The sequence below is a fragment of the Electrophorus electricus genome, chromosome 3 (assembly GCF_041902795.1).
Source record: "Electrophorus electricus isolate QZ-2024a chromosome 3, ASM4190279v1, whole genome shotgun sequence".
In the NCBI taxonomy this organism is placed as follows: domain Eukaryota; kingdom Metazoa; phylum Chordata; class Actinopteri; order Gymnotiformes; family Gymnotidae; genus Electrophorus; species Electrophorus electricus.
The window spans coordinates 7,098,110-7,125,683 of NC_137499.1; the positions used below are offsets into that span (position 1 = coordinate 7,098,110).

The following is a 27,574-nucleotide window of genomic DNA, read 5'->3' on the forward strand; positions in this document are numbered from 1 at the left end:
ATTTCTTTTTTTATAATCACTTTAATAAGGTCATTTCATTTTGTTCAAAGGTTTATTATAGTTGGTATTATTTGCACGTTTTGGAATACAATCGAATTCAAACTCATTAATTATATCTATTTTGTTGTATATAGAAGCCAGTTTGTAGAGAACATACACCTGCTTTATTAGAAACACTTACATTACATGTACACTCATTGATCACAGCTCATTTGCTGGCATAGTTCTACTATATTCATCACTGGTCAGTTTGTAACAGCTGGACCACTGCAGAGCAAATATTTAGATGGAAGACCATTCTCAGTACAGTAGTGACATGACAGATGAATGGTAGTAGGTGGTGTTCTTGTATGAATGTAACATGCAAAACAGGTTTTACATGTATCATTGCACTGCCAAGGTCAGATTGCCTATCCAGAAATTGTCACAGTGGTCCTGTGTTAGGAAACAGACAATTGATAAAGACTTGCAGAATAGCAAACACAAATTGTCTACAGTATCTAAGTTTTCTAATAAGTAAATGGTACAAGTGCTGTTGGTAGCAAGTAGAAGTACAACAAAATATGGTGTATATAGTTGTATTCTCACTGTGGGATAACAATAGAATGCTACGAAACAGCCTGTGACAGTATAAAGTCAATTAAGAAGTCTACCACCTATACTATTTTAACTGTGCCATATTAGCTACTGCAGACTGATAAGAAAACGAGGAATATTTTAATTGGGGTTTAGAGGGCATTATTCTTAGGACCATTTTGACCTTTTAATTTATTTTGAATAGGATGAGTCAACATTTAAAACAAACCAAAATCAAATTATACTGACCAGTTGTTGAAATCAGATAATGTTCTTGTTTTATGTATTATTTTAGACTAGTTTTGGTGTTTTTTGTTTGTTGTTTTTTTCCCTCTGCCAATAAGTTTTCCATGCGCATGACGTAGTACACGTAGTTCTTTGTTGGCCTAGCTGAGGCTTCGCAGTTAGCTGTTCCGGCTAATGCGGTTGCAGTTCCTAGCCTGTAGGAGCTAGCTAGCATCGGAGGAATTTTTTTGAATCAAGGAATATTTTCCGCTAAGACTCATCTTGTTCCGTTCGCTGCCGCAGACCTCGCGTTTGCTATTTTTGTCATACGCCTAAAATATACCACGTAATGGACTCGGACGAGGGTTACAATTATGAATTTGACGACGAGGAAGAATGCAGCGAGGACAGCGTTGAGGAGGAACCCGAAGACGACACCCTGGATCTCGGAGAGGTGGAGTTGGTTGACCCTGTGGTAGCCGGCGGTGAACGGGATGAATGTGGAGAGACCGGGGGCAGTGGCCTTGGGGCTAGTCAGGATGAAGAGGACTACCGATTCGAAGTTTTAACAACTGAACAGATCCTCCAGCACATGGTTGAATGTATAAGGGAGGTCAACGAGGTCATCCAGGTAGCTAGCTAAGTTTTTGCAAGCTAATACGGAGTTGTGGAGACTTTTGGCAACGTCGTGTAAAGTTAGCCTGTTTTGACATGTTGATGAAGGCCGCAGATTGCGAAATTGAAATGAAAGCTACCTGGCTAGCCGTGGAGCTAGCATTTAGCTACAGTCAGATAGTTTGGCAGCTCAAATACACACTTTAAGGATGTGTTTCGCATCTCTGACATATCATGGTTGTCATACGACGACGTCTGATTGAATGGTGAATGTGTACGTTCAAAAAGCTTAACTTGCGTGATTTAGCTAGCTAGCTAGCAGTTGCTAACGTTGACCCAATTCTGTGAGGTGCTAGCTAGTTAGCTATCGGCTAACCCGTGCCTGTGAAATACGTTTTGTTGGATGTTATTCTGTATTGGAGAGTAACGAGTAATAAATAAGGACATATGAGATATGATTAATATTTAAGTGTCTGGGTATTTGTTTTATGCCATTGATGAACTTATGTAGTATGCATATTGCTACAAGCTAATAATTAGCTGGCTAGCTAGTTTACATGTCAAACGAGTAGCTAGCTAAGCGAATCGGGTAATTTTAAGCAGTAACGTTAGTTAGGTCTCCGTACGAAGTATTTAACACCAGCCGACGTTATGACAAATCGTCAACGACTGAATTTATTTAAGTAGCTAACGTCACTTCGTTCAGAGCTCACAGTCATTAGCTTCACATCATAACCATCCGCCGTAGAGTAAACGACACCTAGCTACCTAGTTAACTACTAGCTAGCAAACATAGCTTGATCGAAACTTCCTTGGCAACAGATACAAACTAGCTTGGTAGTGAGCTCACAGCTCCCCAGTAACAAATTTTAGATCAGCACTGGTAGTTACTTGTCATCGTTATCTGCTTAAATGCTAGTATCAAAATGAATAACAGTCTTGACTAGCAAGCTATTACTGTGACACAGGAGGTATTGACTTGTGATTAACCTAGCTAGCCAGCTAACTGGTTAGTATCTCCTCATGAACCGTTTTAATTCTGTTTTTGGATGTTTATGTTCTTTTAGATTCATTTTCCTAACGGATTAAGATTCCTAACAGCTTCCCAACATTGGCATAGCCGACGTTATACTGAATATGGATTCTGCCCTAAAATTCATTTTCGTATAGGACTATCGCTGTTTATCGCTGTTAAGCAAGCCAACCAACACTTTCTATGAAATGAACGGAAATTCTGATACTAATGTAGGTTATTTAATGTGTCAAACTAAAGGCGAAAAGTCACGTATAAATGAGGTAATGACCACAGCGTTCATTTCTATGATGTTTCGTTTCATAAGTACTCTGCTTATGTCGCTTTAAAGGGGTGTCTTCACAATACCAGAGTTATATGCTTTTGTCCTAATATAATTTTCCCCTAGAGTTTGATGATAAACGACGAAACAAAATAAGCCAGAGAACCTTGTATCTAAACAAAAATGTGTCTAAATCCTGTAATGGAACTGTGGTATTTTATGCTAAAGAGATAGTGAGAAACATGTTTGTAAACAAGCATCACCGCTATAACGATGTGGGTTGTCATTTTATCCTCATGCTGTTTGAGTATTTCCAGTCTAAAATGTGTTTGGAAAGCCATACTGGCCACCCATGTCCAAAAGGATCAAATTTGGCCACAGATATTTGTTGGCTTAAGTGTTTTGTTTGCTTGATCATGGTGAATACTGAGAAATCCTGTATAGAAGCCATTGTACACTTGGAGTAAGAGTGAGAACGAAATGGCCCACAGTCTTACTCTTCAGAGAGATCCCTGCAGACCCAAAAGCCTGTGTCTTGAGGCCAAAGTATTACATTTGTACCTGGAAATAAAGTAGTGTCACTCAGGAATAGAGTGCACTATTATGCTTAGTCTTTCATGGTTGGAGGGCACAGTGTGGTGACTGTTCCTGAGCTTGCATGGTGAATTTAGATAAACTAGGGGCAGTTATTTGTCTTGTCCCCAAAAAGCAAGGACTTATTCTGCATATGCTTTTGCTGCTAATCATGTTTATAGCTACAACCAATGCTCATGTATCCATGCCCAGTTTTATCCAGAGCCCCTTGCTATGTTCTAGCTCTTGTGCCACAGATAAATAGCAAACTGATGCAATAAGGAGGAATAGAATAGCTGTGAGCTTTTTTTCTTTCTAGCACTCGTCACATTTCACTACACAGTCCTACCTTTTAAGCAAAATGCGCACTATGGTGAAAGACAATAAGTATAACACTGCACCTAATTACAGTCACTTTGCTAACCCCATTTCTGCTACCCAAGTATCATAAAAAATGCATCTACCCATGTTGCATTTGCCATTGTCTTGCTCACCTGAGTTTGGTAATGCTTGTGGCTTGCTGTCAGACATAACGCTACTTAATGTGTTTCTCTGACTGCGCCTCATTCTGGTAGTATTCCCTTTAATAAAGATTCTTTCAAACTCTGTTCATCGCAGCTGGTGGTCCCAGTGTATGCTTTTAATGCACAATGCAGTGAAGCTTCAGCTTGACGTGTCATAAACGCAGCCTGAGGAGCCGGAGGATGAGATCAGCCTTGCGGCGCTCTCTCACTGTGCTGTCTTTGTTCTAGAATCCTGCGACTATAACCAGAATACTCCTCAGTCACTTCAACTGGGACAAAGAGAAGCTTATGGAGAGGCAAGTGTATACCCTCCACCCTCTAGCCCCTCGGCTCCTGGGCCCCATCACAGTATTTTAAAAAAAAGTTGCATGGCTTCCTAGTTGAGAGACAAAGCAGCCTCCTGACATTCTAGTTCTTTACACATGGGTCTGGTAAGACTAGTGATTTTGTGAATTAAGCTTAAAATGAATGCTCTAGAGGGCATTTACATATCCAGTGTGCATTGCAAAAATATTGATAATATTTTTAGGCTGCTGTACGATCCGTTTTGCTTTTCAGGTACTTTGACGGGAATCTCGATAAGTTGTTCTCGGAGTGCCATGTCATTAATCCCAGTAAGAAGGCGAGGACGCGACCGATGAGTACACGCTCCTCCAGCCAGGACATGCACTGTCAGATCTGCTACCTGAACTATCCAAACTCGGTCAGTAAATTGCAGTTCATAATGCAACTTTGAGGTGAAATTTGACTCTCAGCAGTTAAAAAAAATGAAATGGAGATCATCATAAATTTTATTTTCCAAACATATTCTTACTTCTAATTTTCTGTGCTTCCACTCAAACTTGATATAGCCAGAAATGAGAGGTTTTAGACATTTTCTAAGTGGGCAAATATTGCTTTTTGATTGGCAGTTACAGACAAATGAATTTTGAATTCTAAATTGATACTGTTGTCTCTTGCACAGAATGACTAGGAATGTGAACTAAAAAGATGAAAATGGACCATCTTGATTTCTGCTTGGCTTTGAAGTACTCATAGTGCATTTTGATCTCAATTTCCTGTTCTACCCCAGAGCAGTGCTGTGAGATGTGCATGCCCATGCCCATCTCTGGCCGAGGTTTCTTCATTTTCTAGCCAAAGGAGTGTTGTACCATATAAGTAGGCCTGTTTGTCACCACATGCTTTAACAGTGCTTTTCTCCTGCAGTACTTCACAGGTCTGGAGTGTGGGCATAAGTTCTGCATGCAGTGCTGGGGTGACTACCTGACTACCAAAATTATTGAGGAGGGCATGGGTCAGGTAAGGCCCTGCCAAGAGGTTTATATGTAAACGTTTTGTTAACTGCTGTAGTGTTGTATTACCTGTTTACAGAGTAAAGATCAGTAAAACCAGTATGCTGCTGATTTTGTCATTTTAATTCGGGTTTCAGTTAGACGTCTTATTATTGTAAATTAAAAGTAAAATGGTTTGCTTAATATGCTATATATTTCTCCCCTCCCCCCCAGACCATCTCATGTCCTGCTCACAACTGTGACATTCTGGTTGATGACAACACTGTAATGTAAGATGTTCTATTCAGTAGCGTGCTTTACTTTGTGAATTTAATTTACTTGGTTTTGCTTACAAGAGGGTGTCAAATTGTGCTTTGTGCGTTGTTTGTTCTATGCAGGCGGTTGATCACCGATTCAAAAGTGAAGTTAAAGTACCAACATCTAATCACAAATAGTTTTGTAGAGGTAAGAACACTTGTTGTATTTGATGGGTGCAGCAGACCCCATTAGCCTACCAACCAAGCAAAAGCACATCTAATTCAACTTTAATCAGTTGCTCTCCCTCTTAAGTGAGATCATTTGTTCAATTGTTTCAATTATGCTCTTGCTAGTGCCTATTCCTGTTCTAAACTGTTGAAATAAAGAAGAAAACATTCTACACAAACTGTTTAGGACAAAGGGTGACAGTCCCATGTATTTCTCCTGCACTTTAACTTGCAGGCTATTTAACAAACCCTGTATGAGCTAAGCTGAGCTAGCATCATATGTAAGTTATAAGCCATGTAGGTACACACTCATAACACCACCCCCCTCTGGCAGACCAAGCATAAGAAAGGAGAACTGCAAAATACTGGCCAACAATGATTTCTTGTTTTATTGTCCTCAGAAGTGCGAGCTTTGGTCATAACCATGGCCCAAAAGAGCAAACAATTACCCCAAACGAAAACTCCAACTAAACAACTATCACCCCCTTACTCTCCTGGGTTTTAGAATGTAGGTCTGTATAAGTATACACCACACAGTTGCACACCAGCTCCTATTTCAGTACAAGAGTGCAGTCACTGGAGTGGATGAAAGGAGCCCTTTTATCCTCAGTCATCCAATGAAACAGATCCTGGATCCTAAACGTGGGGCACCTGCAGATCAGCAGAGGGAGAGAGACACGAACCAAGGCAGACGCACGATGTCTAGGCTACTAAAGCGACATACGCTACATCACAGAATATCATAGAGGGTCTCCAGAACGAGGCTTAAGAAGCATGGGTTTAAGCTACATGCTGGCACCAGTGTCTCAGATCCATGGTTTGCCTCCTCTCCTGTAGTGTAATAGGCTGCTGAAATGGTGTCCGGCTCCTGACTGCCATCACGTTATTAAAGTGCAGTATCCAGATGCCAAACCAGTGCGCTGCAAATGTGGCAGACAGTTCTGGTAAGACTTTAAGATTTTAGCTAAGCCCTCATAAAGTTAGTGGTCATGGGCATAAGTCAGGGAATACGGGTTCATAAACACACCATTGTGTGATTGGAAAGGAAGCCCAAACTAACTGCTTAATCCTTGTTTTGTCTATGTAGCTTCAACTGTGGAGAAAACTGGCATGACCCAGTAAAGTGTAAGGTGTGTTAACCCCTGTGTCTTTTAAAGAGCACTAGAAACAGTATACTGATGCTGTTACACTCAGGTATTTTACTTTTATTTATTATATGAATATATTTATTTGCTTCTCTTTTTAAGTGGTTGAGGAAATGGATTAAGAAATGTGATGATGACAGTGAAACATCTAACTGGATTGCAGCAAATACCAAGGTATCAAAAGCTTCACAAGAAATATTGTTTAAATCATAGTATGATTCATTGAGTGTCCACCGGCATCTTCCACACTAGTTTGTGAGGTAGTACATTCTGTTGGGGAGTAAAGGCACAACCTGTGAGCTGTGACATCTCAGTCTGGTTTTGCTTGTACTTTCAGGAGTGCCCCAAATGTCATGTGACCATCGAGAAGGATGGTGGCTGTAACCACATGGTGTGCCGTAACCAGAATTGTAAGGCAGAGTTCTGTTGGGTCTGCCTGGGGCCCTGGGAGCCACACGGTTCTGCCTGGTGAGTGCGGTCCCCACACAGCTGCTGTTGGTGCTACATTTATCTCGCTTGTTACATGTATAGAAGGGCACTGGCTATCAGCTAGAATATTGCATACTTGTAATGCTGTGTTCTGCAGGTACAACTGCAATCGCTACAATGAAGATGACGCAAAAGCAGCGAGAGATGCCCAAGAGGTAACACGCTCTGCTCTCATGGCACTCAACATTGCTTCAAATGCCTGTTGCATGGCTTACTGACTTCATTTTCCTCATTTGCTCGTTATACTTGCTAATGAACAGTATGAACTCTTGTGTAATGCATATTTTTGCATGCATTTGGCTACATTTTGTGTGCTCAGTGGACTACTACTCTAGTCTTTCCTGCTCCAACACACCTGATAAACCTAAAAAACACAGCTGCCCTGGTCAAGACCAGGTCACTCATGAAAGAGAACAATAAAGATTGACACAGCACATACAGGGACAGGACTCCAGTGTAGTCTGTCAGCTGACCTCAGGCTACAATAGCCATGCCAGGAGTGGTGGATTACAGCCTGCAACTAACTGAAATGTAGCACAGCCTGTGACGCACAGCAGTAGACTAGGTGTACTTCTTATAAAGTGATCACTCAATGTGGGATAAAGCCAAGGTGTGTGTGTACGTGTGTTGTGTTGCAGAGGTCCCGTGCAGCATTGCAGCGCTACCTCTTCTACTGCAACCGCTACATGAACCATATGCAGAGCCTGCGCTTCGAGCACAAGCTGTACGCACAGGTGAAGCAGAAGATGGAGGAGATGCAGCAGCACAACATGTCGTGGATCGAGGTGCAGTTCCTGAAGAAGGCTGTGGATGTGCTGTGCCAGTGCCGCTCCACGCTCATGTTCACATACGTCTTTGCCTTCTACCTCAAGAAGAACAACCAGTCCATCATATTTGAGGTGTGCACCGCTGGGGGCGGGGGGGTGCTCTGATTTTATAAAGAGTGAGTACACTGGGGAGTAGTTAACATTTTAATTTTTGCTTGTTTTGCTTTAAAATAAAAAGTTCACTTGGTGTATTTGATTTTAAATGAGTGCTTTGACAGCTGAAAAAACAACTTGGATTGTTTAAACTTTGATTTCAAATGTACATTTTAAAACCAGTAGTCTTTTGAGTTAAGAAGTGTGTGAAGTAAGTGTAATCGGCTATCCTCCAGAACAATCAGGCTGACCTGGAGAATGCCACGGAGGTGCTGTCTGGCTATCTGGAGCGAGACATCTCCCAGGATTCCTTGCAGGACATTAAACAGAAAGTCCAGGATAAGTATAGGTGAGTTGTGATCACAAAGCCTGTCCCATTTTATTTGTTTGTGGTCCTCATAATTATCTTCCTGAATGGTGGGTCTTTGTATTTGGTACATTCAGACCTCCCAGCATAGTCTGCCCACATACCAACGTGATTTGCTGTGATTAGCAGCTCCTTACTAATCTGGACATTTCTCTGGTGTCGTTTGCTTTGTTTAGATACTGTGAGAGTCGGCGGCGTGTTCTTCTGCAGCATGTGCACGAAGGCTATGAGAAAGACTTATGGGAGTACATAGAGGACTGAGGAGTCCTTGAATAATGAACTGTGCAAGGAAGAACCCAACCCCACCTACCCCCACCAGTTCAAAGAGTGCTGTTGTCCCTCACCTCAGCACTTATCTCAGCCATCTCCATACATCCTGTGTTGCATCCTCTTTTTCATGGCTATTGATTTATTTTTTGCTTGTTTGTTTTTATTGAGAATTTAAGTTAATTTTATTCTAATAAAAAGTTAGACTATTAAAGACAACCCCTGATGTCAGTATTGCAGTTTGCAGTGGAGTTGATTGTGAACACTGCAAGATTCTTCTTTCCTACAGTGGTTTTTGTGGAGACTTCCTCAGTAGTCTGTTTCGTTTTCTTTAGTTTCTTCATTTTTTTTAGTAGTTTGAAAATGGGCATAGCTTTACATGTTGGAGCCATGTGCAGTTGTGTTTAGAATGCTTGTGTGCGTGGCTTAAAGCTTGTTTTCTCAAGAGCAGAGGTCTTTAGGCGCTGGGAAAGGAGACATATTTCAAGCTGTAAATAATGTATGTGCATGGAACATGGCATGGGATGCATTTCTCTTTTTTGCTTCTTTTTTTCCCCAAAATATTTAGTTCTTTACAGATATTCAAAAAATGCGTGGCAACCCAGTGTGGTGGGGTCATGTTCTCTCAACTTCAGTTATTTGGGTTGGATTTTTAGTTTTAGTTTTTAAGGGGTGGGAATGTTAATCCTCAGATGCAAGAGGACATAAACACAAGCAAGGGGCACAGTATCAACTCCCCCATGAGGACATGCAGGGAGCCTTGACATTAAGTACATTTTGAGTAGAAGTACTCCAGTTGTTGGATGCAACAGAGCCCTTCCTAAGTTGTACGTGTATGTGGCCCTGGACCAGACTGCTTTTAGGTTGGCTGGTATGGAACTATCCAGCTATCCTTACTTTGTCACTGACCTGCACATTTTCTCAGCCTAATTAAAGGCCATGCCTTTCCTAAAACAACTATGATTTGATAATTAATACGCTACTAGTTTCATGAGAGCAAACATGAGTGATATTCACTCAGCAGACAGCACACCTCCCTAGAGCTTTTACCTTTTTAATCATTATTTTAAAATATGCACCTGCACCTTTTGGGTTTGAGGAGGCAGATGGCATATTATAAACATTTATATGATGCACTAGCCAGCCAGGTGGTGTCCAGATTCATTAACACTAAGATGTGGAAAAGTAGTAAATCGAAGCTTTTGTAATGGATCCAGCATTTTTGGAAGTTGTCCTGTGTTTTAAGCTTATTCAGAACCATGCTAACACTACTAATGTACAGAGTGGTTCCAAACCTCCAGTTCACCATGTATGACCAAATCTGGCACTCACGGGGAATATGCACATTCAAAATTTGTGTGATTTGTTCGATGGGGAGAATTCTCACCCCCCCCCCCCCCCACCCTTGCCTTTTTGAGAGATTTCAAAGGAACTTATTTGAATGCTCTGTAATATTTTCCAACATCTCAGAAATTTGCATATGTATCTGAACCTGGTTTGTAAGGTAGCTGGCACCGTTTACTATCATTGTCACTCTCATGGCTTTTAAAGGGTCTTGCCTGGAGTGTACATAGTTGTGTGTTTTCCTCAAACTCTCATCGCAAGACGCCTAAAGGACTTCTCTGTTGGCTGTGCTGGGAGTTCTTTTCACCAAAGTGTGGATCTAGAATAAAAAAAAAAACTCAAAAACTGCCTCTGATCGGAGAAATGTTCTTCAGTGGCTTTCATGTGTTATAACCATTCTTACAAACAAATGTCCTATTTAAATAAATCTCATTCAAAAGTATTGAGTTTTATTTATTATTTTAGTTAAATCTAATGCTTGTGTACTTACACATTACATGCCTTTTTTTTCTCTAATTTGTGGAGATAGCTTTGTGGTTCTCCTAGTTCAAAGCTGTTAATGTGAGGTTTACACATCTAAAAATCGTATTTCACCTCTAGAGAGGACAGGTAGAGAAGTGTGAACAATTGTGGACAGAACACAATTGTTTAAGGTGTTAAGTCATTAACAGTGTTAATGATGCTTCAAACTGTTTTTGTTATCAGATTCTGTTTACAGCTCATGATGAAATTGGAATTATTCTTGAAATACCCCAAAATAATAACTAATAATTTACTAATATTTGAAATGCATCTACTTGTGTCTGAATAATTTAATAATAATCTATTGGCCTACTAATAATCTACTGACCTGTTCACAACATTTGGAATATAAGGTGTTTGCCGTTTTGTCCTTTGTAATAGTGAATACTTTGAAAAGAACATTTATTTATTTTAGGAAGAGGGTTTTCGCGATTAAGTTTGAGTTTGCACTTGATGTGTGGATAATTTAATGCTCGTAGGTGTAAATGGTATGTTGCATTGTACGTCAATGTGTTTATTATCAGTTTATTTTTTTTGACAATGTCCTGAAAGTTTCGCAAGAGGGCGCACAAGTTAAACAAAACCAGTCTGACGTTCTTCCGCCCTTGCCCACCGTATTGCAATCAGAAAACAAGTCATAGGTATTGATGTTTCTCTGAGGCTACACTTTACAATGATGTTTGTACAACTTAGTGAACATTATACTGTATGTTTTCGTTGACTACATAGTCTATAGTTTTAGGATTTACATGCGTAAAATTTATGTCAGCAGTCTGGTCGACGGCATCTCCGAAGATTTGTCGGTGTAAATCACTGACAACACATGGTGATTTCACTATCACTATTTGCGTCCGAAATGGAGCGTCAAGAGGTAACTTTCATTGTATGGGTTTAGTAATAGTGTGTATGCGAAAGACTTCCCGTTAGATTCTGCATGCAAAACAAAAAAAAGCTATCTTCATAACATATCAATTGCAAAGTGTCAACACCCTCCCCGCCTCTGCCTCAAAACAGCCATTGTAAAGAATGTAATAAGGAATTGGGGGGGGGGGTCACATGGACTTTTTCATTACAGAAAAAAGGATGGTTTAGACTTGTCTCAGGTAGGTTAGAATCCTTATTTTTTACACAAAAAGGACCTCTATTGCTGTGACTATTTTGCCACCCTTGATTGACTGAAAACTATCTTAATAAACTAGAACCAGTTTCGGTTCTATGATGGAATGGTAGCAAAAACTGGTCTGACTACTCCAGTGATGCTTACAAACATACAAACACTGTTACAGGGGGATGAACAGAATATTGCAACTGAAAGACATCTGGAGAACAAGAATGGTAGGCCATAACAACAAAGTGCATTGCCAATGTGAATCACATTTTGCTATATTGTTAGAATGAACCTTAAAGTTTGTGTTGCTTTTACATTAGTGTTGGACGTTCTGAGACAATGCTACCTGTTCTTGTACAACCTGCTTCAGTTCCTGGGGTTCTCCTGGACCTTGAGCCGATTGACTGCTGATCTCATATTGCAGGGCCAAGGTTACACCTCACCAGTTACATGCTGAAACAACTCTAAATATGATGACATAATGCTTAGAATTACATAATTATGGATGTTGTCTAATTAGCATACACAATAATAAATATCACCATTGTTCATATTAAAAGTTACAGAAGATAAAGTGATGAACTATTGTATGTAATTATGATATAGACTTATAGGACATATAGCTGTTTATGTATGTCATCTCTAGGTGCATTGAACAGTGCGTTTGGCTCATGTGCTGCAGTGCTGTACAGCTGTCAGATGCTGGCAGCACTGGAGGTGATGAATGCAACCCTGGGCCTTGTCAAGACTCCTGTCTTCCCCACTCTGATACAGGCAAGGCTTCTATCCCACAGCAGAAACCCCCCCTTTCACATCTTGCATCAACCCTGAAAACATGTTGCGTTTTGCTGCATTCCATCACACTGAGACTGCCCTGCCCTCCGTGGCTCACAGGTAGCGGGGAGAAACCTCATTCTGTTTGTCGTGTTCGGCAGCCTGCCAGACATGCAGGGACGAAGTGTCGTCTTCTGTGTCTTCTACCTCTGGAGTGCCATGGACATGTTCAGGTGATGCAGGTGGCTGACTGAAGCGGGGTGTGGGGCGAGTCCCATGCATGGTTGGATCTGACCCTGTTCGTGACTGCTCCAGGTACCTTGCTCACGCGGTGGTGAGCATCGGGATGGAGAGGAGGACCCTCACGTGGCTCCAGAATGCCGTCTGGGTGCTGCTGTATCCACTCACTGCTGTGGCAGAAGGTGACAAAGCACTCAGTAGCAAACACCTGGCCATGCATAAGCAAATTGATCAATTAAATTATTATAGATATGCACAAATGTCTGTCTATCACAAATGAGTGTTAAAAAAGGTAGGTTAAGTTTACTCTCAAACTGAAAGGTGGTAGGGCAAAAATGTATTAACTGTCACAGTCTAAGCCAGAGTGTGAGATAAAAGAGCCCCCTGCTCTCAGATGTGCAGTTTGGTTGCAGTTCCACATTGGGAATATCATATATCGTGTAGGTTAGGGGTTAAAGTCGGGCCATGTCCTCTTTCAGCTGCAGCTGTGCTCCAGTCCCTGCCTGTGTTTGACAAGAGCGGACTCTTCAGCATCCCTCTCCCTGAGGCAGTGGGCTTCTCCATCAGTTTCTCTTTCTCTCTTAGACTCTACCTGGTCCTCATGCTTTTTGGTATGATAAATCTGTTCTGCCATGTTAAACTTGATATCATTTATCTTTGTGAAAATGATCAAAGGCAAACTGGTGCCATTTGATTGGTTTCATTGACATACATTACAGTGGATATAAGTATAACTCTACACATTCCTGTTAAAATGCCACGTTTTTGTGATGTATAAAATTAGACCAAGATGAATCATATAATCTATACAATTCAACTGAAGAATTGATCCAAAATGATGCAAGAATTATTTTGGAGGGAAAAATGAAAACTTACAGTAACATTTGTTGCATAAATATGCACAATCACTTTGATAAAGCACCATTTGATTTTATGCACTCAGTCTTTTGGGTAGGACTCTATCAGCATGGCACATCTTGACATGGCGAGCTTTACCCACTCTTCCTTGCAGGATCGCTCCAGATCTGTCAAATTGTGAGGGAATTTCCTGTGCACAGCCCTCTTCAGGTCACCCCACAGATTTTGAGTGGAATTCAGATCTGTGCTCTTGTTGGGCCATTCAAAAACTTCCAGTGAAGCCATTCTTTTGTGGAAGTGTGCTTTGGGTCATTGTCATGCTGAAAAGTGCAATTCCTCCTCATACTTAGTTTTGTGCCAAAATTGACTGATATTTGGCAGTGGTCATAATTCCCTCCACCTTGACCAAAGCCCCAGTTTCAGATGAAACAAAACAATTCAAAAGCGTAATACTGCCATCACCATGCTTCACCTGTGGGTATGGTGTTTTGGTGATGCAGTCTTTATACCAAACATACCTTTTGGAATTATGGCCAACATTGGTCTCATCAGTCCATAACACATATTCCCATGTGCTTTTGGCAGACTTGAAGTAGGTTTTTTGCGAAATGTAGCTGGGCTTGTGCGTTTTTTTTGTTTTTTTTTTGTTTGTTTGTAAGAACAGGCTTCCATCCTGCTACCCTACGCCATAGCCCAGACATGTGAAAGATACAGGAGGCTGTTGTCATATGTAGTACACAACCAGTACTTGCCGGAAATTCCTGCAGCTCCTTTAGTGTGGCTGTAGGCCTTTTGGCAGCTTTCTGGAACAGTTTTCTTTCTATTTTCAGCAATTTTAGAGGGATGTCCAGTTCTTGGTGAAGTCTCTGTTGTGCCATATTTTGTTCTCTTGTTGATGACCATCTTCACTGTGTTCTATGGTATGTCTAATGCCTTGAAAATTTATTTGCAGTTCATTGCTTTTGCTGCAAGATGCTACTAAGAAAATGTCAGAAAAATCTTACATGAACAGTTGGATTAAATATGGGGTTAAACAGATTCACTTTAAATGATGGCAGATGTGTACTGACTGCTATTTATCAAGAGTTAGAATGTGATTGGTTAATTCTGAACACAGCCACATCCCCAATTATAAGTGTGTGTGCACACTTATGCAACTGCATTATTTCAGTTTTTTATTTTTATTTTGCCCCTCTAAAAGATTTTAGTTTGTTTCTCAGTTTAATTGTACAGATTATAAGTAAAAGCTTTCCATTAAAAGTGGAAATCTGAAATTTTTTATTGGTCTGATTTTTTACATCACAAAAACGTGCCATTTAACAGGGGTGCATAGACTTTTAAAATCTACTGTATATTATTGGCTTGTCGCTGGTCACATAACCTATCATTACCCACCAAAAAATGGAAGGTAGTTTCCCAACTGGGAGATGTGCACATTACATGTGTTTGTTTTACAGGTCTCTTGATAAATATCAGGCACCTGGTAAGCCAAAGGCGAAGACAGTTCCAACTGAAACGTGACTAACGTCTGTGAAAACAAACGGATTTGTTACTTTTAAATCCTCAATTTCACTTCATGATGGTTACACAGTGGTGATATGTAATTGCAGAACTGCTGGGAGGATGTTTGTTGTGTTTCCATAACTGATCATTTTCAGTGACAGCAAGGTGAATTTCTATTGTCATAAACCAGACAATAAAAGTATAGCTGTTTATGAAATTAAATCTGTATTTTCCCCCATTCAGCTGGGCAATGACAAACACAAATGTCAACAGAACAAGAAATAGATAGCAAGCTAAGTATATATTTAAAGCTATTTAATGATTGTTAGGATTTTTTATAGTCAGTGAGGAAATGGTTTCTGTAAACCATTGACTGCTTAAAAGTTCAACTCCTCTCACACCCTATTCATCAAAATATGATGAGTGTTTACAAATGCCATGAGAATACTAATCCATGGTAAGAAAAGGCTGTCATGAAAGCTCAAACATTTGGGTACAGAATATTTATCTCTTACAATAACAATGCCAGTATCTGTTAATCTGCAAGCATTTCTTATTTAGACGTATTTTCTTTAATGAGGACCAAAAGTTTTGAGCTAGTTGCAGTGGTTGCTTAGCGGTTAAGGTACTTGACTTGTAATCAGAAGGTTGCTGGTTCAAGCCCCAGCCCTGCCAAGTTGCTGTTTTTGGGCCCCTGAGCAAGGCCCTTAACCCTTGATTGCTCAAGTTGTACTCAGTAGTAATTGTAAGTTGCTTTGGATAGAAGTGTCAGGTAAATGTAATGGGTTGAAGATGTTACACAATTAGCAGTTATGCCAGACTTTAATGTTTTGGGCTGAAATCAGCACACAATTCTGTGCTTGATAGTGAGATAGCAGTTTTTTCCAGAGTTCACTGCACTCCAGCAAGTGAGAATTACCTGCAAAACAGAAAAACACAAATCGCATCACTCCTTTGTGTATTTGTGTGAAAGCAGTGTGTTTGCTTTGTCCTTTGTCTTTTACCCAGAATGCAGAGTCCATTCTGAGCATGCATGATTGCGACGTTCACCTGGTTGGGGGTCAGTGACATACCCCAGTTTCTTCCCTAGCCAGCCTCTGCTGGCTACAGCCAGATACCTGTTTTGTATCTAAGAAAGAGGACAGGCTCGCACTTTAGAAACTATCACATAAGGCCACTTACTCCCTAAACACTCATACACACCCACATACAAAATACATATTGTACAGCCATTTCAGTCTTACAAGCAGACCTCAATATGTGGAGTTAACCTGTGTGAGGGTCTGTGAAAAAAAAACAACACACCTTGGCTTTTCATAATTGTGCAAACACTGACATGCTCAAAGCCTTTCTTCTCACTAGTCTTCTTTTTCAAAATCTTTTTGATTGTGGACATCTGTGCATTATAAGGTGTCAGGATGGCGATGATCTAAGGTGGCACACCAGAGAGACTGATCAATAGATCAGCTACCCACACCTGATTACAATAGAACCAAAACAGGGATTAGTGATTGCTGCTTAGACCAGCATCATGTAATATCCAAATTTATGAAATGGTTTAAACATCCCCTATTATATATTACAGCGGGTGAAATAAGTATTGACCACGTCACCAATTTTCTAAGTTTCTCCATACAGGAGGCGCCTTCAAGCTGTCATCGCCAACAAATGCTTTTGTACGAAGTATTAAATAAATTTCAGTAAGTGTGTTCAATACTTTTTCCCTGTGTCATTTCTCATTATTACACATAACGTAAGTTATGGACATCTATGGTTTTATTTCTTTGTACGTGTGGATTGGATGGATTGTTACCGACATCTGGTGAGAATTTCATGTCAATAGCACCTTTAGAAATATGTTTACTTAGAAAATACTTATTTCACCCTCTGTATATAAAATCCTGTAAAAATGTCATCTCATCTTTAAAACCAAGAAAGAATATCCTATAATACGTTCCTATAAGGTGTCATTCAGGTATTGAAGCGATCGCATGAATGTGTTCTGGTGGATATCATTGTTGATCTGCATGCTCCAATCTTACTGCTTGTTCTTCCTCCAATTTATTGGCCACTGAATTTTTTTTGCCAGCTTCTGTTGAAACAGCCAAAGTAATCTCATCTCCCTTGACGTGACCAAAGAGAATAGCTGTTGGTGTATTTCTGTTATTAAGCAGAAATCTGGATCTTTGCTGGGCTTCAGTCCTCAGCTTGCCTCCATAAAATTCTTCAGATGGAAATTTGCATATACTCTCTTGCTACGAAGGACAAAATAATAAATGCTTGATTTATTTATTTATTCCTTAAAAATGGGGGTGGGGGGATGTTACTCTAAGAGAACTAAATGAAGTGTACCAAAATCCTTTAACATTCTGTATGTCATTCAAAGAGAGACTGTTCCATGTCCAGCTCCTTCAACCGAGCAGAGCATACTATTGGCCAAACCTGTTTGTGGTCTCCCATAAGCACAATCTATAAAAAGACAGGGCAAATTAAACAAAAAAATACTTAATAGTTTCTAGAATTTGGATTTTGTGCTGTTCTAAATTGCTTTTTGAACATGAACTGAAAACAATATGTAATCTATTTAGAAAACTACATATCAGGGTTTGCAATTTGATAAGTGAATATGTTAAAGTACTTGACTTACAATTGAAAGGTTGCTGGTTCAAGTCCCACCACTGCCAAGTTGCCACTGTTGGGCCCCTGAGCAAGGCCCTTAACCCTCACTTGCTCAAATTGTACTCACTCATAATTGTAAGTTGCAAGCATTAAGACACTTGCTAAACATCAGTGTTTTGCATGTGTGCATCTGACAGATTATTTTTGACTGCCTATGCATTACCTACCAAGTTATTGTGTTTGAAATGCAGTGCATCATGATAGAGTCCCTAACAATCAAAGCCTTAAGATCATCACTCAAAGGTTGTAATAATCCTCCATCATCTCCATCAGTATTATCACTGAGAGACATCATGAAATATTTCATGAAATGCCTAAGTGATAAATGCTGCTGTGCCTGTTAAACCCACAATCAAGTCTTTAATGTAATTGCAAATGTTACGAGGGGTCTGCCATGCAAATAAAATATGACCATCAGTTGTACTGAGGCCAGAAGCCAGCCATGAATGATAATGATCACACTAACCACTGTGAGAATGATTACATAACTTCATGTGTGCACTGTTTGTACACACTTCACACCAAACAAGTATACCTGTTGCCAACCTCTTTATATTTAGCTATAAGTTGCTTAGGCACAAACTGAGCTTTCATTTTGGACACACACACACACACACACACACATTGAATTCACCCTGCTCCCAATCCCCTGCATATTGATTCCTTCCACCTGTGTTTACCTCTTTTGTTTTTCCCTCTATTTAAAGACCACAGGAGCCCGGGTCCAGTGCTGCACATTGCTTCTCAACTACTGCGTTTCCAATGCCCCAATTGTATTTTGCTGGCAGCCTTCACTGACCTTCACTAACTCGCCTGTGTCTATATGCCTCGAGTCTTTACTGCCAGTGCTTTTCTTCACTTTCATTTTTAAAAGTTTTAAAAAGTTGTCAGCTCGCTGCTACGCTTCCTCTGTTCTATAATGACTATGCAGAATAAAGAGCCTCCCTTTCCACACTCACATCTCGCTTCTTACCTGCCACCACCACAGCTTAATCTGAATCTTTTTCTTAGGTGGTGATGAGTTATTACAAAAAACACACACAAAGATGTAATAAATGTAATTTAATGTGCAATAATATATTTACACAAAAGTTCCACATAGTGTAACATTTCAGCATTTCATTTTCATCTGTAGAATCTCGTCAATCTTTTACGTCTTTGAATGTAAATCCAAACCACCAGAATCAGACACAAAATAGTCCAACAGGTGTACATCACTAAAAAAGATCAGTGAAGGAGAATAAAGGATTATAATCAAGACTAAAGCAGGCCATTAAAAACATGATTTGAAATAATAAAATATTGTAGAGGTGGAGGAAACATGACAAAAACAAAATGTATTTCATACCTTTGGGAGGACTGCTTGAGATTTGAACATACACTTCTTTTATTATCCTATTCCCAAGAGCCTTTGTCACTGTGTATCTCCCTTCATCATCCTTTGTAAGGTGCTCCATAGTTAAAAGTCCATTCTTATATTTAAACCTTCCATAGCTGTCTGTTTTGCAAACTGCCCAGTCCAAAAAGAGAGAGCAAAGCCACTGTGGTGAGTCACTGTTGATAAACTTGATTTGAACTTCCTCAGGTGGAATAAGAATAGTCAGGGAATCTCCAGCATACCGGTGAAGTTTTAAAATTTTCTCTAGAAAATGCAAGGCAGACGATAGAAGCAAAATCACTTTCAATATCTACTGCAAATTGTAGCAACCCCCCCCAACATACGGTGATATGCAGAAGCAAAATATTCTCAGTTGATCTCAGATGAAAAATCAGACAGCAGATTACTTCACCCATAACAGTATCAGACTTGCAGTGCCAGTCCTGCACACTATTGTGTATTCAGTGCTCAAAGCCACATCAGACCCCTCAGCAAAGGCTTGAGAATTATTCGGAGATCATCAACTGAATCAACAAAATATGGGACTGGAATTCACTTTGGTACACCTTTTGTTACCTGTTACCTTTTGTGCTACATACTACTATGGTTATTATACAAAGTGTACCTTGGTGTGTAGTGGAGATCTGATTGCTATATTTTGTGACAATTTCTTGTTCATCATCTTTAAATCTATGTGAAGTATAGGAGCACAACACTTATTTTGATTCACATGACATGCAAATCAAAGAGGCATTTAAAACTGTATACTGTAGATTTTCTAATAATCCTGATAAATTACCTTCATACACATCCAGAATGATTGAACTAAGAATTCCACGGTAATAGTCCAGGCACTTGTACACACCACTGTCTGTGGTCTTTGTATCTGTTATGCTGAGAGAAAAATCCCCCTTAGGAACAGACTCAACTTCCACTGTTGTCCTGAAACTGTACTCTAAATCACGATCCATTTTGCCATCATGAAAGTCCAGAACTATTGTATCTCCTTTCTTCCACTGCATATGAATATTGTTACTGTTAAGTTGTTGGTCAACATGACTGTAGCACGACAGAATTGCTGTGGATCCCACGGACACACGCACTTCCATACTGTAAGACACTGACAAATTTGAAAAAATCACTTTAGAAAAAAGTAGTTTTCAACACTATCGTGTGTAGTTCTGTCATTACATGCATACTAAATAAGGAAACTTTATTTAATGAGAAAGTGAGGAAATAAGACAGGATATGCAGGACTGATCTTGACTTACCACTGAGATGCAGTATGATCAGGACAAAGCTGACACTTGTAGCCAGGTTTGTTGGTAACAAGTGCATTTTTTTTTTTACATCTGCAGCTTGAACTACTTGATGTACTGGATATAACTGGCTGCAGGGAAATAAAAATGTAAGGGTGTAGAAAGCTACAGTATTCAGTGTGCATGCATATGTGCCATGGCGCATCAGGCACTCAGCCACTCTCACACACACCCACACACACACACCCATACACATGCACACACCACACCTGTCCCGTTCCCAATCACATGATTATTAACCTTGAGTACCAATGCCTTATTTGTTCTCTACCTTTTTAATGGCCAGAGGTACTCTCTTCCAGTGCTGTGCATTGCTCAATTGTACAACCACCTAGAAGCAGTCGCATGCAAGCCTGCTTCCACATCGATGTGCCATAAGCCATTGTTACGCTTTGCGTATTGTTGTGTTATTATAGAGAATAAAGACTCTCTGCAATTGTACTCTCATCTTGGTCCCTCCCTGCCACTTTTACAGTAGGTTTTAACTGCACTTGTCTAAACACTGAAACTGAGAATTATTTGTGCAGTTTAATTTGCATTCTAAACATTTGACATGATCAAACTTTACACTATTCAGACGCAAAAATAAACCAATACAAACCTTGTGCAGGTAAGATATAAATTCTGTTTCTTATGATTGTGTTGTATGATTATATAGTGACAGTTTTGCAGTTTTCTATAAATAAAGATAGTGGTCAAGATGATGGTCTCTTCAGTGCTTCTGTGCAAAAGGCTATAGGCTACTGTATGCCAAAACCTTGAGATTCTACCGCGGTCAAGCTTGTGTGTTTTTTTTTTTTAAGAGCTTTCACGAAGACACGCACTATTACTAGATTTAAAAGTACAAAATACAGTTTACTTGATTGAACTAGTTTACTTGCATCATTAGATCAAACACAATCAGTAATATATTTAAACAGCTTAATAAGCATTGTGCAAAAATGCTTTTTTCTATATGATTATTATAGTGCTTGAGTGCCAACTAAAACAGGGGTTATCACTAGTGAAATAGTGCAAGGCATGGGGTACTCCAGGGCTGAAAAATTCCACTGCCAGTTGAGTGGTGGCCCTTGGCTATCACCAGATCAAGTTTGAAAGATTCTACTGCACCAGTTTTTTAAATAAATCTATATTGTAGTCCTTGTATTTGTAATGGTGTTTACATGTGCATTTAATTCAGAGAAAGTATGGTTAAATATTTTTCTGAATTTGAACATAATGCAAAAACAGTTCCACTACCACATGTGAGCAGGAGCCCTTTAGCATAGGCAAAAAACTACCTTTAGGCAAAAATAATGCACTCATTTTGTATAGGCTAAATTTGGATATCTGTTTCTCAGAAATTTCTCATAATGTCAAGACAGTTCTACTAACACATTAGAGTAGGAGCCCTTGCCAATCAGCAAAGTGTGGACAGATTTCACTGTACCATTTTTTAATAAAGCCATATTAAAGTCATACTACCTTTGGGTGAATATGTATTAATTTCATATAGGCTGAAATTGGATATCTGTTTCTCAGATATTTCTCATAATGCCAAAACACTTTCACTACCACATAAGAATAAAAGCCCTTAGCTATGTTTACGATGCTGTCACTTTACCTCTCTTTTGTCACTCAAGTTTGTTGACTGAGAGTGGTGAAGTGCTGATGTTCCAGGGTGCCCTCATGCCTATGGTTCCTTCTGACTCTATCCTTTTAGCTATGCTGCCATAGATAGATCTGCTAGAGTCCATCTTTGCACATTATGGTTCCCTAATTTACACACCCTCGTACCTGGACATGCCTAACAATCTATTCTCTCTTTATGCTGAGGTACACCTACCCCTGATGTCATGATATTACTGAGCCTCAACCTGTCTCAGCTGCCATGGCTACTCCCATCTGATGTCCCATGATGTAGCTCACCACACCTCCATCCCAGCTAACTACTTCCCTGTTGACCTTGATGGACATTCTCTTGCGGGATGGGTTTCAGACACGCATACACCATTGGGACAGGACTATGACTTCTAAAAATCTGGACTAAACATGAATTGCTTTTTTTTTCATTTTATTATTTATTTATTTATTTTTCTCTTAAGATATTTGCTATTGTAGTGACCGTTGTCGGCCAGAGGAGGATGAATCTTAATTTCTCTCAAGGTTTCTTCCTCATGCTCTAAGGAGTTTTTCCTTGACACTGTCACCCTTGGCTTGCTAACTGGGGGCTTGGACCTGGATATTTGTAAAGCTGCTATGTGACAACATCTGTTGTAAAAAGCACTATATAAATAAATTTGACTTGATTTGATTTGATTTAACCGTGAATCGCTAAAGCGCGGATAGCTTCACCACAGTAAGACTCCGTGGAGTTCTTGTAAACAAGCGCTTCGGTACAGACTTTAAACGAGAGAGTCATGAAGATTGATGTTAGTGTGTCATCACAAACAAACCTGTAATCTGGCATGTAACCTGTAATTTGTTTAGCTATGGCGCATGAATGTCAGTAATGTCAACAAAAATGAATGCTGCAGCCAGTCAATAAGGTAGTAACAACAAAATTGAATTCAGAATTGCTTAACTACTAAACGAACTGGGCTGGGTTTCATCTACAAGCTTCAAAAAACAAAGATCTTTGTGTTACATATTATTACATATTTTACTTTCAAGACTACGAAGATTTTGCGAAACAGGACCCTGTTTCACATTATCGACAGTTGTGAAATACAGTTGACTAATTTATGATTCTCCATTACCTATGGAATTGTTCAACGTTATGTTAGTCACTGCACCTAAGGAGGTAAGAGTCTATTATAGAAGCATACTGGGAACATTTTACATTAGCCTATTATTAGATTACTACATTTACAACCTGCATTTACATTACTAGTTGCCAATGCATAAAACTTGATTTTGACAAACTAAAGCATTCCACTTACCAAAAACAAATTCCATTAATAGAAACAGACAATTTCGCTTTCGTTTTTACGGAATTCGTGCGCAAGGGTTTTTTTTTTTTAATGGAAAGCCAAAGTGGTCAAAATTCGCGTCAAACTAAATCGCTTTATTTGTAAATCAGGCAAAATTCGGCGTTTTGGACATTTTTATGACGAAAAATACACCATTTTTCACTACGCTGTAAAATACGCCGCAACAAACATAAAAACGCCCTATTTTACCGAGTTTATATGTCAATTTAAAAAGGCCAAGGCCTCCTCCGGCCACTAGAGGGAGACCTCGAGTCAACCACGCCACTAATCAGGCTTAACACCCAACAGCTGGGTGAGACCTTATAAAAGCCCTGTGACCCAGTCCTTCAGTGCTGGGTCTTTGCTAAAGTTTTGAGACAAGCTTCTAGCTGGTGACTTCAGGTATTTAGGTCTGTGAGCCCTCCTGCTACACCTCACTTCTTGTCTGTGTGGGTGTTTGTGTTTGTGTTTTCACACATCCCCTCCCCTCTCCAGTTTTCTCTCTCGAGTCTGTCTCTCTCCTGAGGCTTCCTTTAGCTCTTCAAGTTCCTCTCTGTTTTCTGGTTTTGTTTGGGAAGTTTTAGTTTGGTTTTCCCCAGTGCATCGGGGTTGCCATTTCTTCCTGTGGCATCCTTTGTTCTCCCTTTTTCCATGCTTGGTGTGGTGGTTAGTTTTTTTCTTTTGTTTTACCTAATGCAAGATCTAACTGTTCTGCACACGGGCCTACCATTCTTAGAGTTTGGTTGCTCACCCAGTAGGCTATTGGTGTTGTCACCTAGCTGACCTGGGTTTGAGCCCACCTTACACATACAGCTATTACATTAGCTAGCTAGCACGAAGTTTAGCAGACCTACCTGTGGTGACAATGGTTAGGTACTTTGAATATTGTACTTTTAAATTAGCTAACTAGTTAGCTAGCCAGCAACATTTCCTACAGCTGGAAGATGGTGAGGAACTTCATTTTGAGTTGTAGACAGATACAGAATGACTGCACTCGACAATCCTGAGCCTGATGTAATTCAATCAATAACTAAGGGCCATTTAATTGCAGACTTAATCATTAAAATGATAAAATACTAAAGACAACTAGCTAATTGATGATTGGCTGCAAAATCAAACTCACCCAAAGGTAACTATTGTTGGCAAGTAGTGAGTTGTTTCTAGTGCTAGACTGTAAACAAATTTGTCATCTTGTAGGAGCAAATGCACATTTGTGTCAAACTTGATTTTTAGCTAGCTATCAGGGGTACAGGCTGGTAGCATTGTTATAGCAATTGCTCACTTCAGACTTTTGTTATAATTAAAACTGAATGAAAGGGGAAGAGGTTATCGCAACAAACTCAAGAGGAAAGCCAAATAACGAATATGGATAACAGCATTATTGGACGTGGAGTTTTACTGTTTTGTACACTTGTGTTCTTGCTCCAAGTCTAGCACTGGGCAGTCTTAAAGTTTCAAGAACTGCCTGGTCTCCAAGCTTCTGAGTTTATTTGGTTTTGTTCAAGCTTGAGCTGTGTCTGTCTTCAAATAGCAGCTACTGAGTATTTCCTTCTTAAATGACTAATGAGAATAGCTTTGTTCTTTAAAAACTGTACAGTTTTTAAAAAATTATCTATGAAAATCATCTAAAATTAGATTACTGGTACATTGTGATTGTTGAGAGAATCTATATAAAATGTCTTCGTTCATTCTAGTTCATTTGGCTTGTCTGTTTTTCCACTGTGGGTTTTTAACAGTGTTTGATATGCCCTTTGTTTTTCTGTTTGTCTCCCATTCTGTGTGTTCTTGGTCAGGTTAGTTCCTACCACAGTGGAGTCACCTGCATGTGCCAGAGACACTCCTGCTGTGCTTGAAAACAAAGGCCTCACCTGTATGATCACTCATCCCCATGAAGAAACCAGCCTTTGCTGGAGATTTTAGTAATTAGCAGCCACCTTATTCTGTCTGGTTTGGTGATTGTGTCCTCTGTGCACTACAACTACAGAAGTTTCACCCTCTGACATAGCCATGATGGACTGAATTCTCATTCCCACTCTTTTTAAATGACCTCTGTCATGCTCTTGTTATTCATTGGTCTCTTCTGATTAATCTTAAGACTTATGTTTTAATGAAGAAATTTAAAAAAATGAGAAAGCAGAGAAGTATGCCACCTAATTTTCCACAAAGTCGTTTGTTTTGGAAGCTACTCATATTAATTAGATTGTTCATATTTTTGTTTTCAAAAAAGAGTAATTATACTTTTAATTAATTTATTTATTAGATTAACAAGACCAGTAACAATTGCCTTCAGAGCTATAATAAAATACAAACACATGAAGTTAAAAAAAAATTGTGATGGTCATAGAATAAATCATCAGTTTTTATAAAGTTTCACTACTTCAGTAAACACTTTTCAGTAGTTCTGATGTACCTAGGTATACTTTCTTTAGGATCATGGGTAGGTGTACCTCAGCAGAAAGAATAAAATATATTATTAGTCATGTCCAGGTACGAGGGTGTGTAAATTAGGTAAATATAGTGGACTCTGGCAGATCTAGCTATGGCAGCACAGCTAAAAGGATAGAGCCAGACGGAAACACAGGCATGAGGGCACCCTGGAATATCAGCACTCTGCCACTTTCAGTCAACAAACGAGCATTATAGCATCCCAGTTTACTATAACTTTCAATGCTCATGGACACCCAGACCTACACCTTTACCTAAGATGGAAGGCAATTAACATGCCTGACTGTACAGTAGGTAACATTTTTTTAAATGTATAATGCCACCTACAGGTAGCATATATAAAGAAAAAAGCAGAGGCTTTAGAACAGATCTTTGTGGGACACCATAGCTACCCTTGTATGCTGAAAAAAGTCTCATTTATGTTAACAAACTGGTAATGGCCGACTAGATAAGATTTAAACCAGGAAAGGGCTATTCCCCTAATCCCAAGTCTATCTAGTAAAATGTTCTTATCTATAGTGTCAACTGCTGCACTCAGTTCAAGCGCTATATGCAAAGAAACATAACCCTGGTCAGAAGCCAACAACAGGTCATTAACCACTTTAATCAGTGTTGTCTCTGTACTGTGATGAAGCCTAAACCCTGACTGAATGATTTCATGTATCTGGCTCTGATTCAGGTATGAGCTTAGCTGCTGAGCTACAGTTTTTTTTTTTCTAGGACCTTGGAAATGAATGAAAGGTTTGATATCGACCTGTAGTTTGACAACTGACATGGGTCAAGGTTAGATTTTTTGAAAGTGGTCTGATTACTACTAGTTTGAATTATTTAGGTATGTAGCCAATGTTCAAGGAGGAGTTTATTAAATTTAGTAAAGGTTCAGTTACTTCAGGTAGAATTTCCTTAAGAAAGTGTGTGTCTAGTAAGCAAGTGGAGGATTTTAAGCATGAGAGCAGAGATGTAAATTCAGGCTCTTGGGTGTAAAGGATTCTAGAGTCTTTTTTAGCTTGGTTGTTCTGATCTCTAAGTAGCTGCCCAGTGTCACATCAATACTCTGAATGTTATCTGTAATGTGCTTAATTTTCTCATTGAAGGAATATATATATATATATATTGTTACAGAAAGATGGATGTGTGTATATGTGTTCTGCCAGGATTTCTAACCTGTTTGATACTCTGCCCTATTCCTTGCCAGGTTTTCCAGCCAACTGTGTCGGCTATTTAAAAACCCCTCCCACAAGAGAGAAAGAGGAAGAGAGAGAGAAAGGAGGCTGCATGTTAGTTTGGAGTTTTGTTTGGCTGTGACTGAAAATGTGTATGATGTTTTGTGTATGACCTTGTTTTTCCCCATTTTTGGACATTGTCTTTGGCTTCGCCCCTTCTGCTTCGGTAGCTGTGTATATATGCACATATATAGATTGTGTAAAGAGTGTAAATATTGTCTCTGTTTATGTATCAGGGAATTAGGAAAGTCTGTTGTATGTTTCTTGTGTTATTAGGCTTAGTTAGCGTGTATGTTTATTTAATTAGTGTGGGTTTTGGTTATTATTTTGGCCTGGGTCACTCCTGAAGGAATTGCACCAGTAAGATTATTTGTAAATGATAACCCCAGTAAAATACACTGAAAAAAATCCATTCCATTTGTGCTTTTGTTTACTTTGTTGCTGTTCACTTTTTCACAACTTCCATTACACTAGCCGT

At 39.5% G+C, this 27,574-nt stretch overlaps 3 protein-coding genes and 2 long non-coding RNA genes across 8 annotated transcripts; 3 read left to right on the forward strand and 2 right to left on the reverse strand.

Moving 5' to 3' along the window:
• The first annotated feature begins 965 nt into the window (after positions 1–965).
• arih1l (ariadne homolog, ubiquitin-conjugating enzyme E2 binding protein, 1 like) lies at positions 966–10,538 on the forward strand. Of its 2 annotated transcripts, XM_026997973.3 has the most exons (14): positions 966–1,432; positions 4,037–4,104; positions 4,367–4,511; positions 5,015–5,107; positions 5,314–5,369; positions 5,478–5,544; positions 6,402–6,508; positions 6,652–6,694; positions 6,812–6,883; positions 7,047–7,177; positions 7,296–7,353; positions 7,837–8,097; positions 8,355–8,467; positions 8,662–10,538. In XM_026997973.3, exons 1-14 carry the CDS (start codon positions 1,151–1,153, stop codon positions 8,744–8,746), a joined length of 1,581 nt encoding a protein of 526 aa, XP_026853774.1. In that variant the 5' UTR covers positions 966–1,150; the 3' UTR covers positions 8,747–10,538. The 2 variants fall into 2 exon arrangements, with proteins under 2 accessions (XP_026853774.1, XP_081566211.1); XM_081710085.1 differs by lacking the exons at positions 6,402–6,508; positions 6,652–6,694.
• A 656-nt stretch (positions 10,539–11,194) lies between these two features.
• LOC113569789 (very-long-chain (3R)-3-hydroxyacyl-CoA dehydratase-like) lies at positions 11,195–18,355 on the forward strand. Of its 2 annotated transcripts, none has more exons than XM_026997815.3 (9): positions 11,195–11,259; positions 11,388–11,489; positions 11,905–11,953; positions 12,047–12,157; positions 12,373–12,500; positions 12,621–12,733; positions 12,816–12,922; positions 13,220–13,351; positions 15,056–18,355. In XM_026997815.3, the coding sequence occupies exons 2-9, from the start codon at positions 11,442–11,444 to the stop codon at positions 15,121–15,123; spliced, it is 756 nt and encodes a 251-aa protein (XP_026853616.1). In that variant the 5' UTR covers positions 11,195–11,259; positions 11,388–11,441; the 3' UTR covers positions 15,124–18,355. The 2 variants fall into 2 exon arrangements, with proteins under 2 accessions (XP_026853616.1, XP_026853617.1); XM_026997816.3 differs by having other exon boundaries at positions 11,200–11,259; positions 11,391–11,489.
• helz2c (helicase with zinc finger 2c) lies at positions 15,905–16,584 on the reverse strand (the record flags this gene model as incomplete). Its single annotated transcript, XM_035533870.2, is given in 4 exon segments — positions 15,905–16,020; positions 16,106–16,160; positions 16,162–16,286; positions 16,407–16,584. Coding segments are annotated over 4 exon segments (474 nt in total), but the record flags the coding sequence as incomplete, so codon positions are not given.
• Positions 18,356–18,833: 478 nt separating the features above from the next.
• Positions 18,834–23,474, reverse strand: LOC113569901 (uncharacterized). 2 transcript variants are annotated; one of them, XR_014122561.1, is made up of 5 exons: positions 23,399–23,474; positions 20,430–20,548; positions 19,958–20,278; positions 19,129–19,422; positions 18,834–18,997 (listed from the first exon to the last, which is right to left on the reverse strand). It is a non-coding gene; the product is annotated as an uncharacterized LOC113569901 (long non-coding RNA). The 2 variants fall into 2 exon arrangements; XR_014122562.1 differs by lacking the exon at positions 23,399–23,474 and adding an exon at positions 23,216–23,376.
• Positions 23,007–27,466, forward strand: LOC145656929 (uncharacterized). The gene is made up of 3 exons (XR_014122563.1): positions 23,007–23,259; positions 25,222–25,347; positions 27,069–27,466. It is a non-coding gene; the product is annotated as an uncharacterized LOC145656929 (long non-coding RNA).
• The last annotated feature ends 108 nt before the right edge of the window (positions 27,467–27,574 follow it).